We start from the raw sequence: 13,774 nt of genomic DNA, 5'->3' as shown, positions 1-13,774 counted from the left end.
TGCATCAATAGAAACCCAGTTCCACAAAAATAGGCCTCAAAAAGACGTTTTGCGTTTCTTTTTTTTTTTTTCATATTCTCTCTACAAAGTTGAATCCTCAAAAACACGTTTGTCTAAATTTAGTCTGTTGGTCATGAGCCACACTGAGAAAATGTATTTTTCTGCAAACTGTGACTGCATAAAGGGAGCTTGAGAAAATCACTAAATACTTGTTATACATTCATCCTTTTTCAATACAGTCACTCAAACCCATGCAGTTCCCCACCATTTTAGCAGTTACTTCGCCATAAACAAGACTTAAAGTGAACTTTGACTGTCTGCATGTCATCCATTGTTGCATCTACATACCTATAGTACAGTCATTCATTGCTGTAAAATGCCATCCATTAACAGTTGTAGAAGTTTCTGTATTTTTATGGTTGTTGATGTGAAAAGAACCACTGTGTGTTCCAAAAGAGCCATTATCAATCCAAATCTTCATAACTCTTCTCCATAAAGCTTCTGTCGAACACTTGCATATTGTCGCTGAATGCCACAGAGGTTTTTATAACTGTTCATGACTGAGATATTCATCGTAAATGTTGGTCAGGCATGGTTATTACAATATGAATGACAGTAGTTTTCTCTGTCATGTGATTTTGAAGTTTATCTCAGGATGTATGTTAAGGCTTTAGGCGCATATTTTGTTGAAAAGAGCCAGCTCCTCAAATTCTTCTATAGTCTTTGCTTGCATTTTGCTCCCATGAACTCTAGCTTCCAATATCAGACCAAAGAAACACTCCCTTGTTCCTATGCTCCCTCAGGGCAAAGTGGCAGTGCTAGATATTTAAGAGATTTAAGCCTCCTTTGTCAAGCGGACTGAAGCCACTCCTTCTTTTTTTCCCCTAAAGCGCAGTATAGCAGCTGGGCTTTAATACAATATCGTCATCATCTGTAGATTAAGACAGGCAAGGTATGTTGTTCCCATCAAAATGAGCAGGGGAATAAAACGTCCACTGAAGTTTTCTTGAACTCATTTGTTTTCCAAGCCTTTCGGAAATGATTCTCTGTGGAATTGCGCAATTTGTCTCACATCAATTATTTCTTATAAGACAAAATGCTCCTGTTAAGTCTGCTATGCACAGCAGGACATATGTGAATATTCAATAAAAGATACAAAACTGCAGGTAAACACTCCAGTAAGGCTTTTTTTATTTGACACATATTCCATCACAGCATTTCATTGTGAATACATTGAGAGATACCCTTTCTTGTAATTTGATTAGTGGACCAGAATTACAGCCAGCCCTCTCTCATTTACTATTACTAAGAAGAAAACAATTAAGCTATACATGTTAGCTATCAAGGAGACAACACGCCTGTGCAGAGACACACTACTAGATAAAACATACACTCACACACACACACACACACAAGTCTCATTTAATCCTTTATGATGCGCCTGGAATTTATAATGATTTTAATTAGAAAAGGTGCGGTAGGAGTCTACTCCATAGCAATGCTGACACTCCAGGGTGCCTCGAGCCAATTAAAAATATGTGCTGATCAAACAGTCTGCCCTCACCGTGTACAACTATCCCCGGAGCCTCTGCTGCAGCAGAGGGATGGACAAGCTCACGGCCTCTTGCTCTCACCGCGCAGGCTACAGAGAAGCCAGCAGCTCCACTCGACACTCTCCACCCTGAGATCTGGTTCAAGGCTCAGTTATTCCCATTAGCCGTATATGACGCAGGGTAACGGAGGCCTAAGCGCTGAGCAGAACCCCCATAAGAGAAATCCATCAGTTCACAATCAAACGTTTGTGAGAAAATGTCACACACCCATTTGATCCCAAAAGAGATCTCCCCCCCTCACAAGGGAACAGGCACAGCCCACTTTGCTCTCACACTCTGAGTGAGAATTATATGACAATTTCGAGTTACAATTAAGCCTGGTATTAATTACATCGTTCTTTTTGTTTCAAGAAATCCCTGCGATGTTGCCAGACCCAGGAGTGCTCAAAATAGATACATTTAAATGAATGTGAAATCTTCTTATATTTTCCAGATGTTAATATTCTTGAGGAATCCTCCATCTCTGTCACATCCTTTTCTCCCCTCTCTCTGTGAAGTCCCTCCTCCCTCTATCATTAGGCATCTCTGTCCCTAGTGATTAATGACACTAATGAGCATGTGCAGCCATTCACTCTGCCACACATTATTCTATTCTCTGGCCTAGGCCATGTGTCATGTCCTCTTGAGGATGAAGAACATAGCTTCCTGGTCATATTCAACTGAACAACAATATTAACCCCTATCTTTTGCAATAAATGCATATCAGGGGTACACTTGATGCACAATCGCACAAACAGAAACAAACAGAGAGACAAATGATCATGCTAAAAGGTTTACATTTAAACCCACCTGAGTATATAATGAAAAATGATTTAGATAGATAATGATTTTCTAGCTCGTGCTCAGGTCAGAAAAATGTGAAAGCACAAACTTTTAAAAAAAAGAGGCCAAAGCTTGTAGTGAGATCATCAAAAAAATAAGATAATTTTTCTCTTTGTGTGTTGCTTTGTGTCACTCTGCTGGTTTGGCAGCTCATAAATCCACATTCAAACTTTCTCTTTCTTAAAAATGAAGGGTTATTGATGATATTAGAGGAGATGTTGCTTATTGAACTGACAGTGCCTGATGCCGTTTCTGCTTTTCTCCGCTCCAGCGTTGCTGTGGTGGATCTGGCGCTGTTAAACTTTTATCTTTGGCAGACGTTGCAGGCTTGTCAGGTGAGCAATAGGAAATCATAACTGCATATTTGAAGATCCATAAAGAAGGCCCCCATATCTTTCAAGACATGTATTAGCCAGGACCCTGAAATACAGCTGCTCACTTTTATGTTGGAACCCCAGTTGGCCATTGGGATTTGAAATTAATATGACAGAAGGGCCATCTGCTATAGGAGACCACAATAGCATTCAGGAAAACTGGTTTAGGCCTTGCAGAGGACATTTTTAATTGGATGCGTCACACAAAAATATATACATGTCATATAAACTCATTTGTTGGAATGATGGCTGAGCTGGATTTATAGTAGCCTGCAAAGAGACACAGAGACACAGGACAAGAAGGGGAGATGCTTAGAAGGAAAATAAATCAAAGGCAGACACCCGGCCGCTATTATTATATTCTTGTTATTGCTTTACAATCAATGCACCGCATCAGATAGCTGTGAAGGAATGCTTAGTTTTACTCCAATTGTTCTGCTTGTTATCGGAAGTCATGGCATTTTAACATGTCCTGACATCAGTGCCTTTAACTAAAAGCCACATAGTTTCAGTCAGGCCCGCAGCTTGCTGTGCCGCGAGGCTTGAGTCACTGAATCCCTATTGATCATTCATCAGTAACTGGTGGCTCACTCTCAGCATCTTCTTGATTCGGCAGCGGTGTAGTGTTATGCCCTGGTTTCATTTTTTTGCTTTGCTCTGCAGTCTCTGCTACATGTGTTGCAGTAAAGTCACAATACAGCATTGCAGAAGCAGAGCTGTTTTACTATATTCATGAGCAATAAAATGTATTTTTTTTTGTAATTATTTATTTGAGGCTCGTTTGTACATTGCATCTGCCGTTCAAACACATTTACAGCTTTTGCTAATTATTATCTGGTACCTTGATCATATTATGACATACTTTTTTTTTTTCCTTTCCAAAGCTGGATTTATCATAAATGTTGCTCATAAATGTTTTGCTCTCCTTTCTTTATACTGAATTTTCAAGACAATCTGGGTTCTTGTCATTTTAAAACTCGTGCAAAGGATTTTAGCAATCATCTTAAAGCAGGATTTGCCACATAATTTCTCTCTGACATTACAAAGCAAGCAGTAAAAGAATTCTTTATTTGAACTATTTCACTGTCAGCAGAAATCCCCCAGTATTGAAACTGGCAATTGAAATCAAAAAATCCTAACAAACCAGTCCTAACAAGGATTCATGGTGTTGTGAGGGGGAGGGAATACACAGTGAGTTGTGTGTTTGAGTGTGTCTGTGTGTGCTCCTGAATGAAAAGCGGAAACCCAAATAGCTGAGCTGATTTGCCACAGACAGACCAGGGTCTGGGGAGACACCAGGCTCGTCTGGGACCCCCCGAACTGATTGTCGTGATCGTTGCCCAGTTTGGTCATGTGACGCTTATGCAATGTTGTCCAACCTGCAGCTGGGGTGGAAATTAGTCACCCAACACACAAACCCTCTTTTCTTTTCCCAGACAAGAGCTTTTTGGTAACAACAGCCATTTTGCTCACATGACCAAAAGAGAATCCTGTCAGTTGAATTCATTACTTGCAACAATTCAGTATGTTTATTTTTTTTTTCAGCACATACATGAGCACGAACACTCACTTAGCCTTTGAGTGCATTTCCTTCATGTTACCGCAGAAGCATGGAATTGTACTAACAACTGGTTATGCACTTTTCACATATTATCATTTCTATTGTGGGCCTGCAGGGCTACAGGCGAAACAATCGCTGCTCCACTATAATCCTCACTGAGGTAATGAGGGTTTTAAAATATGACATGAGGCTCAGTGAACCTAAAGGTAAAGAAGGGCAAACGCAACAGAGCGCTAACTTGGAGAGAAAAAGATTCGATCTTGCATTTAAACAAACAATTGACCCGCGTCATTTAAAACCTTGAGACTTTTAGCTCTGCGATAATTTGACTGAAAAGCTTCATTTTTAAATTTGTACTTATTATTTTTAAAGCAGTCAAAATATACTTCTTTGCCAAACACAGACATTTGATCTACAGCTGATGGATAAGTGTGTGTCTGCATGGAGGTTTGTGGATGTACATTCTGTGCATTGGCTGTAGACACCTTCAGTAAGCTTTTGTTTACAATCATAGGTAATATGATGGAAATGAGCGTGTTCTTTTGTTTTTTTTGCAAGAATAACATCTATATTTTTTATTAGTGTGGTAAAACCAGAGTTCTCTCCTTGAAGTGAAGACAGGACCACATAGAGGGCAGTTTTAAATAGAGTCCAGTCCTAGTAGGCTTCTGGTTTTGCCATATGCCACTACAATTCACAGTTATTAGCACTAGCACCTTACAAGCACACAAGTATGCAGATACACACACGGCCCCACACACACACTCATAGGTCATAGGTCATTTGTTGTCAACCATCTCTGTATTATTTCAGGCTACATGCTGTTTAAAGGCTTAACTTGGCCAAAGTAGAAACATGAAAGCGACCCCCAGTAATAAATTCATTCAGGGATGAATCTCATTGTTTTAGGTTAAACTCAATACACTACGATTTTGGAATATGTGTCTAAATTGTAAGAAAATTGGATTAAAATTGCCTAGATGACTTTTAATCTCTGATTCATGTAAAGTTTTCTTTCTTTCTTTTTTTCCCCTTCGCCAAATTTACCTGGTACAGATATTCTCTAAACGTGGAATCCATATAACGCTCAAAATACCCCGGATGTACGGCTGCTTGGAATATTGCTGGGTATTTTATTGTGGAACTAAAATCATATGGACATTTTTCCCCTTTCCCTAATATCCAAGGGCCCTTTATCCGTGTATAGATGTGGGTGGGAGGCTACAGACTGTCAATCATTAATGCTTCATTGATCAAGGACAATCCCCGTCGTAAAAACGGTCTCTCTCTCTCGCTCTCTTTTTTTTCTGCAGAAATCTCTCACTCCGCATTAATTATCACTATGTCTGTTGTGTGTGGGCGTGCGTGCACACGCGCGTATTAGCGTGTGTGCTCCTGTGTGCAACTAAGCACCCTTTTGAATATTTCGCATTGCACGCACTCACTTGAGAAGGGCTCATGATGAGATGAAATTCCAGCACCTTCTGCTAAAATACAAGTTAGTATTCAAGCAATGTGGCCGAGCGTTTGTGAAATCTCACACAGGGCAGTGCACACAAAACTCGAAAGAAGAAAGAAAGGGGGGGAAATGCATTAGCCAAGTCCATCTTAACGTAGGGCATATTTTGATTTTTAACAATTGAGGGCTGAGGTATACAGGCTCTCTGAAGTGAAGTGACACCAAACCAGCCTGAGATTTTCTTTTTGCTCAAAAATATATAAATTACTCGCTTTTTCTTTTCTTTTTCTTTTTTTGGCTATCCATTTAAAAATAAGATTCTTAGATGGATGTCTAACACACACACGCGCACACATAATTTACCATAAACCTTTATTTTTGCCTTGAATAGCTGTCCCTAAATTCCCTTAAGTCTACCTTTTTAAAACCGCACACACACATTAAAAAAAAATTCCAATAAATAAAAGAATAATTACAGTTATTAGTCATCATCCATACATTGCCAAATAAGAAAAAAATAAACTAGGGCAGTTCGCTTTTTTATTATTCAAAATAAATACCACATTAAAAAATAAATAAATAAAATAAAACACGTCTTCAGTAATATTTCAACCCACATTTGCAGCGAGGCAGGCAGGATCAAGAGTATTTTCAGTAAATCCTTGAGTCAACAAGCTATTGCTGGAATAGTAACAAGGGACATGCAGGACCGTCGTTTAAAAAAAAAAAGTCAAATATTTTGGCTGCACCACATTCACGATCGTCTCTCCAGCCTCTCCACATATCCATCCGCTATCTCGCCTCGCTCTCGTATTTTACACCCCGATCTGAATTTACCGAAAGCCAGACAAACAGCATGCGACGCGATCATCCGATTAACTCCAAGTAAATTTCCTGCAAACAAATCACGCTGGATTTCCCCCCATTTTTATATCAGCAGCAGCAGCAGCAGGAGCACGTTGACCGGACTACGACAAACCTCATGCAGCCACACTTTAAAGCGCTGAAAGACTCCATGCAGGATTTCTTCTCCATTAAAGCGGACCTCGGCGGGGTGATCCACAACCGGAGCTTTTTTTCTGTTTGTTTGCTTTTTTTGGGGGGGGGGGGTCTTTTTTTTTCTTTTAACCCCCTTTTCCAGCGCCCTCACGTGCAGCCTATAACCCGAATCGTTTCGTGGCTCGTTTCACTTGTTTTCATTACTTTTCATAAAGCCCCGGCATCGCTAGTCGGCATTTACACGAAAACTAACCTCCATTATTTTAAATATCCAACACATAATTTCCCCCTCTCTGCAGTATTCCCTTTGATTCACGCTTGACTCATATGGCTTCAGGGCCAATAGGGGTCCGCCTTTGGGGCGCCTTAAAACCGTTCCTTCTTATCCCCCCTTTCATCATCTAACCTGGGACGCCTTGAAACTGCAGGGCCAGTTATTGCCTTTTTTCCCCTCCCGGACAGCCCAATGCGGACTGGCCAACAGCCAATCAGAGTCTTGTTTACATTCTGTGACTGACAATGCTCTGTCCTCGTGCCAGCCAATCAGAAGCAAGCATACAATAGGGGATTCATTTGTAAACATTTAAAATAATGCAGTAACCAATCCATAGTAATAGCACTGCGTGGATAAAATTGGGGAATATATCTTATCTCCATGATTCCGCATGGAGATAAGATAAATTCGTCTTGCGAGCATTGGTCAGAAATGCTGTAATGGCTGTAAAGAAGGGGAAAAGTAGAAGTACACGTGTTTATATGTATCCCCATGGATGAACGCCTTGAATTGCTAACAACATTTTAAAAGATATGGGCTATTAATCTATAATCTATAAGTAGTCTGCTTGTACTTGGTGTTGCAATGTTTTGTTTTCAAAACTGCATTTGTGAATAAAAACGGTATTATTTTATTGATTATTTAAACACTATATATTCTAGCGATGAAAAGACTGCTCAGATGGTTTGTAGGCAAAGATCCCTTGTTTAGCTTTAAATAAGTAATTAAAAAAAACAAAAACAATTTAATTTAACATCTTCAATAGGGGGTGTCAAACATAAGGCCTGAGGATCAGATTTAGCTCTGCAAAGACTCCAATCCGGCTCCCTGTACAGCTTTAGAAAGTTGTGCAAAAATTTGGAACGTTTAACTGTATTTTTATAGGTTTGATTATTGATTAAGACCCCCACCCCCCACTGCCATCCACACTAGACCAAAGTAAAAGGACGTTTTCTATGAATGAAAGAAAGCTTTGTGTTCTAAATGTACAATTACAAGACAGTCTGAGCAATGAACACGTATATCCTTCATTTTCACTGGCCCAGCCCAATTCACATCAAAGTTGGATGTATATGGCCCAAAAATGAGATTGACATCCATGCTCTACAGTGTACTCTTTTTTTTTCTTCTTTCTCTCTCTCTCTCTCTTGTTTACACACACACACACACACACACACACACACACACACACACACACACACACACACACACACACACACACACATACACACACACACACACACACACACACACACACGTATATTAAGTGTTTATGCTTTTATGTGGATTATTGCTCATTTGTGGCTTTAGAATTTTGGTAAATGGTTAAAACGACTTTATTAGTGTCTCTTCCTTAGAATACTTTGGTGCACTGCTATAAATAATTAAATGCACATGAATGTAATATGTGCCGTTTAATTCTTGATTTTATACTATCATCAAGCCGTTCTCTATCTTAGTTTTATCTGCGATAGATTAAAAGCTGTGCTCGTGGTGCACTGCGCTCTATTGTAGCGATTTGTGCATCCAGTGCTTTTAAATCTGGCGCTTTTCACTCCTTTTATCACTGCCAGTCACCACACTATTGGTCTCTGCTGCCAGCCAATCGGAAACCACCCTGTCCGCGGGCAGGCGGCACGAGCTCATTAACATGCAGGCATCCGACCAATGGAAGGATGTGTTTACCCTGCCCTCGAGACGCGAGGTACGCAGTTGCACCGGGAGAGAAACCGCTGCTCGGAGATCCGAGCCGCAATCCAGCCAGGCCGGAAGCCCCGGTCGCACTGCTTCCATAGAGTGAACCAGCAGGCTACTGCACAGCCTCAGATGGAAATAGTCTACTGTAGGATTACACTCTAGCCACATGGTTTATTTCAGATTTTGATTTAAATGGGCGTCGCACTTGGCCTTGCACCTTTCCTCCTTGAATTTTGTGATTTTATAATTTATGGTTATGCAAGGATTTAACATACCAGTAAGTAGTAATTTTATATACCTGATTTTCTTTACTTTTAATAAAACATACCAGGGCCTGTTTCCTCGTTGTAAAATGACAGATGGTGTAGTAAAAATGCAGATTAAAAAAATGCCAGGCTGTATGTGGCATGCTGTGTATTATAGAGTGCCTTGTTATAATTTCTAAAATAACAAAACAGGATGAGCTGTATCTTCCGAGGAATAAATTGTAATTTTATACCCTACATTTACATTTACATGACATAATCAAGGGCCTATTATTATTATTATTATTATTATTATTATTATTATGCAATGTAATATTATAAAATGACTACTAATTAACGACTTTACAGCTCTTTTTTATTATCAAGAAGCTTAGCTGTATTATATTTTATGTGTTTTTATATTTTAGTTTAATTATTTTTTGATTAATTTTAATTTCAGCTATTTAAATAATAATAATAAAATAAAAAATAATATCGTTTGATTAATAGTTTAGAATACTGTGCTTTACCTCTTGGTGTGTCTATATTATGGCTGCCAGACTTATAAATTCCTAGCGGAAAATTTGCATACAAAGAGAACGGGAGGAATGTCTTCACACACCCCGGCCGATGTGCACTCCTTGCCGGCCAGCTCAGTCGCGGAGGGCCGCTTGTCTCGCAGCACTATCCGACCTATACCGCGTGATTTGATTAACTATCTGCTTTCCTGCCGTCGACTCGATCTTACAATTGTAATTGACATTGGCTTAATCAATTGTATTGTGGTGGTCGATCCTTTGATTTTTTTTCTCCCGTTATTCGAACGATTGTTTGATGCACGATTTCGCAAATTTTAGGCTAAAATAAAAAACAACAACAACAAATAACCACATGCGATTACACGGCAGCAATTACATGCCCGTGCGTATACTTTCGGAATATTTAGAAAGCTGGTAAATGCTCAGTAGTGTTATTCTTACAGGTCTGTTGGCATACAGGGAAGGCTGAACGTAACAGCATGGCGAGGGGAAGGTAATGGCCGACTGCAAAGCACTTTCTCAGTGTGGAAACAAAGGCAGTCCTCCTGACGGGCGGCCATTCACCTTGGATCGCTTTGCAGCCCAAGAACGCAATCTTCTGCTATCATGAATGCTATAGCAGGGCTTATTTCACGTTTTCGCGTTGAGGATTTACATGCAAGCTCACACATTACCTCAGGAAGGCTCGGTCAATACGATTTTTTTCTTCTTCCCAAGGACCTGCGAATGGAGCGATTTTATTGTTGTTGGTGTGGCATTGGATTGGAGGCTGTAACTGGCAACATGGGGAGATAATGGTGCTGAGAATGAAATAGCTTAAATGATAATATGCCTGCTCTCTATTGGACGTTGTAAAAAAAATAGTTTTAATTTAATTACATTTTATTTTAGTTATTACATTTATGAAACAGATATAGATTATTATCTTGGCAATCCATTTGTAAAAGCTATTGATGACCTCAGATGGAGAATCTATAATATAAAATGAATCTTTCACTTATATTTTGGAAATTACTAGAGTTGTTTTTGAATCCCCCCCACCAACAGCCAGTACTGAAGCACAATATAAGCTTTCCCCTTTTGGGAGACCTGTTAAAATTCGTAATATATATATATTTTTTTCTCCTTTTTTTTTTTTTAACAGTAAAATACAGTTTATTTTCATTTTGAGAATGGGCCACTTTCCCATCCAGACTAAATATTTCTATTTTTGTGGCATGGCAGAGGATGTAGCCTGTAATGTATTTACTACTCCATTTGATTACCTGACCTGAAATAGGTCAAGGCAGACGAAGACAGTGAGAGTGCAGTTATTCACGTGCGCACACACATATACTCACGCGCAGACGCGCGCACGTGCACACACTCGCTCACACACACACTCAGGGAGAGAGGGAGAAAGAGAGGGGGGTGAGTCCATGCCTTTCAGGAGCTGATGCATCTCTGTTATAAGGCTGTATTCTAAGTATATTATTATTTATTATTATTACTATTAATATTTTCAATACAATTCTTACGATTTGTGTCGAAACTCTGCGAACTGACAGCTCAGACTTCCTCTTCAAATAGTTTCTTTTATTGTCATATTTATTAAGAACTGTGATTTTTGTAGCTTGAAAATGCTGCATGATATATTCGCGATTTATGCCACTTAATATCGTTATAGAGCAAAACGGTGCCATGCGTAATGAGAGGTGGATGGAGATTACAGAGGCACAAAAAACGCCATGCATCAACCCGAGACAATAGGACGAGCTAGAGAAGGCAGGCAGCGTTGTTCACCTTGAGATAGGCTGAGTAGGCTTCCATCATTTTTAACCCTCCGAAACAGGACGACACGTTTCCTCTCCCTATCAAAACTACAAAGCGGGGGTAGGGGGGATTGTCAGATTGCCGCAGAAATCACAGTTGATCTAAATCATTATATTGCATGTCATTGTGCTTTTAGAGATGGTGACATCTGGTGACTGCTGACATGGATGTTGAATAAAATGTTTAGGCTCGACGTAATCTGAGCATTGTAATGCTTTGCATACAAAAGTGAACATATAGAAACCTAAAATGTGTCACCCTGCTCGACGTGTCTGTGAAATCTGAAGTACTCCCCTCCATATTTAGGCCTGTATCCCAGGCTGATCAATAGAGCCGGAGCTGAACCCGGCTCAGTGGGCTTTCGGGCGCCTCGGTGGTCGTTTGTATCTGCCATGTCTTATTTTCTGTAGTCAGTTATAAGTCGTAAGGTTTATTTTTTTATTAGCAATATTTTAAATATATATCCTTAGTGTGACAGGAAGGATATTTGAGCAGAAATAAATGAAGCGGTACTAATGATGTGTTTTCTCCCATTTATTTTATAGTACTAGACTGCAGTAATGTTTTGCATCGTGTTAGGCTTATCTTAAATGAGCTTTCCATTTTTTCCATTTACTGAACATGTCTCTGAATTTCTCCACTGACAGAAAAGATGATCGGGGGCTACGTTTTTGGCTGGAGAAGCCTGCGATCGACTGAATGCAACACATAGATACGAGGGAAAGGATTATTATATGGGTTGCATTTGATTTTCCTGACCTGCCCTATCCGGATTTCGGATTACTAAACATTCTTCGGAATGGAAGGACGGGATTTCGCTGCTCCGGCGCACCTCCTTTCTGAGCGGGGCGCCTTGGTGCACCGAGCCGCCTCTCGGATCGCTCCCTCGGGCCACAGCTCTGTGCAGCATGCCGGCCACTTCCCGCCGGGGAAATACTACCCCTCACACATACCAATGGCTCCCCACTCAGGTTAGTCAAACGTATAATGTGTGTGTGTCTCCCACACAGCAATACTGTTTTTCTTTTTTCTTTTTTTTCTCATTTTGTTGTGCCATAAAGCCAGCTGTGCATTTATCAGCCCGAATACAAGACGGTGTCGGGCATGTATATGGAGTCGTACCAAGCTGATTATTTTTGCACAAAAGAGAATAATAGAGGGGGGTTTTCTGTTATAAATTATGGGCTGCTCAGGTGTGACTGTTTACAGGAATCCGCTATGCAAATATCAGCTAATAAATCAAGAGAGATTTGATTTACACAAGGCCTTAAACCAGGAATTGTGATTAAGCTGAATCAACATTTATCTTAAAGGTAATGACGACATCTTTGTTAAACAAATAGTCACTTGATAAGATGGGTAAATGCCATGTGTTTAAGAGCTGTTTTAGTTTGCACGTAGGAAGCTGGACAGAGCACAACGACACTGATTTCCTGCTGGCTCGCGAGCTGAATTTAAAATGAGATTTTGTCACTTCACGTTAAATTGTAAAGTGTCACAATGATGCCATCGCTTAACCAAAACCCTTGGCCATACCCAGAGCCATAAGCAAGGAATGGATGGATGGATGGATGGATGAGCAGGTCTGCATGGGTTATGGCGTATGAAGGTTATAGGAAGGAAAGCAATACTAATCCTCCTTCTATATTGGGCTTTGAAGTGTCGGGGTGCAAATGTGTTCACAGTGAATGCATCAGGTTTAGCAAGTGACTTGGGTTTCATGTGAACCCAAATGTGAATGTTTTACAAACGGAAGTATGCACATTTGTGTCTGCACAGAAGAGTCCAAAATTTACAACCCTGCAGAATTAACTCCAACAGCTCATATGTTTTTTTTTTTTTTTTTTTTTAAAGGACAATAAAAGAAAATGATGCACAGTCCCTCCACCCCACAAAACCTTGAAAGTGCTCCTCTTTACACATTTACTTGATTTGTGGTCACTTTTTGTGCCCACATTCAGTTTTTTTTAAAATTCTCTTCACACATTATTCTGGATTTAATTAAATATATAATGGCAAGAATTCAGTTCAGACAGGAAAAAAAGGATAATATAATTATATTGCACATCTGTTTTAATGGACTGGATCACAAAATGCGTGTTGGCCCTTTTTAGTTTGTCCACCCATGTAAAACAAAAGAGATTTAAATAAGATAAGTCAAAACAGAGGCGTATTGATTGCATCAAACAGCTCCACTTTTGAAAGAATCTTCTTTGAAAATATGTAAATGAAACCCCTAAAAACACATGTTTATGATGCAGCTGAGCAGTCTTGGGTTACTGGCAAGCAAAAAGGCATATTTAAATATTTAAACCCTTTAAAGTTATTTTATATGCCCAAGCCGCTAAAAGTGTAACAACCCGCTCAGTGTCGGTGGT

The 13,774-nt window shown here is 39.8% G+C and overlaps 1 protein-coding gene across 7 annotated transcripts in view; it reads left to right on the top strand.

The window, feature by feature from the left end:
• Nucleotides 1–6,583: 6,583 nt before the first annotated feature.
• Nucleotides 6,584–13,774, top strand: part of bahcc1a (BAH domain and coiled-coil containing 1a) — a 64,033-nt gene continuing 56,842 nt past the window's right edge. For 4 of the 7 annotated variants that reach the window (XM_076883217.1, XM_012921406.4, XM_012921407.4 and 1 more), the window contains exons 1-2: nt 6,584–9,077; nt 12,044–12,367. In XM_076883217.1, coding sequence (XP_076739332.1) covers nt 12,196–12,367 — 172 coding nt within the window. In that variant the 5' untranslated portion in view covers nt 6,584–9,077; nt 12,044–12,195. The remainder of the gene's footprint in view (nt 9,078–12,043; nt 12,368–13,774) is intronic. The other 3 variants (XM_012921404.4, XM_012921405.4, XM_014408897.3) reach the window with 1 other exon arrangement.

This window comes from Maylandia zebra, linkage group LG4, assembly GCF_041146795.1.
Source record: "Maylandia zebra isolate NMK-2024a linkage group LG4, Mzebra_GT3a, whole genome shotgun sequence".
NCBI classification, from domain to species: domain Eukaryota; kingdom Metazoa; phylum Chordata; class Actinopteri; order Cichliformes; family Cichlidae; genus Maylandia; species Maylandia zebra.
The sequence above is the reverse complement of the archived record's forward strand: the minus strand, read 5'-3'. Positions and strand labels throughout refer to the sequence as shown.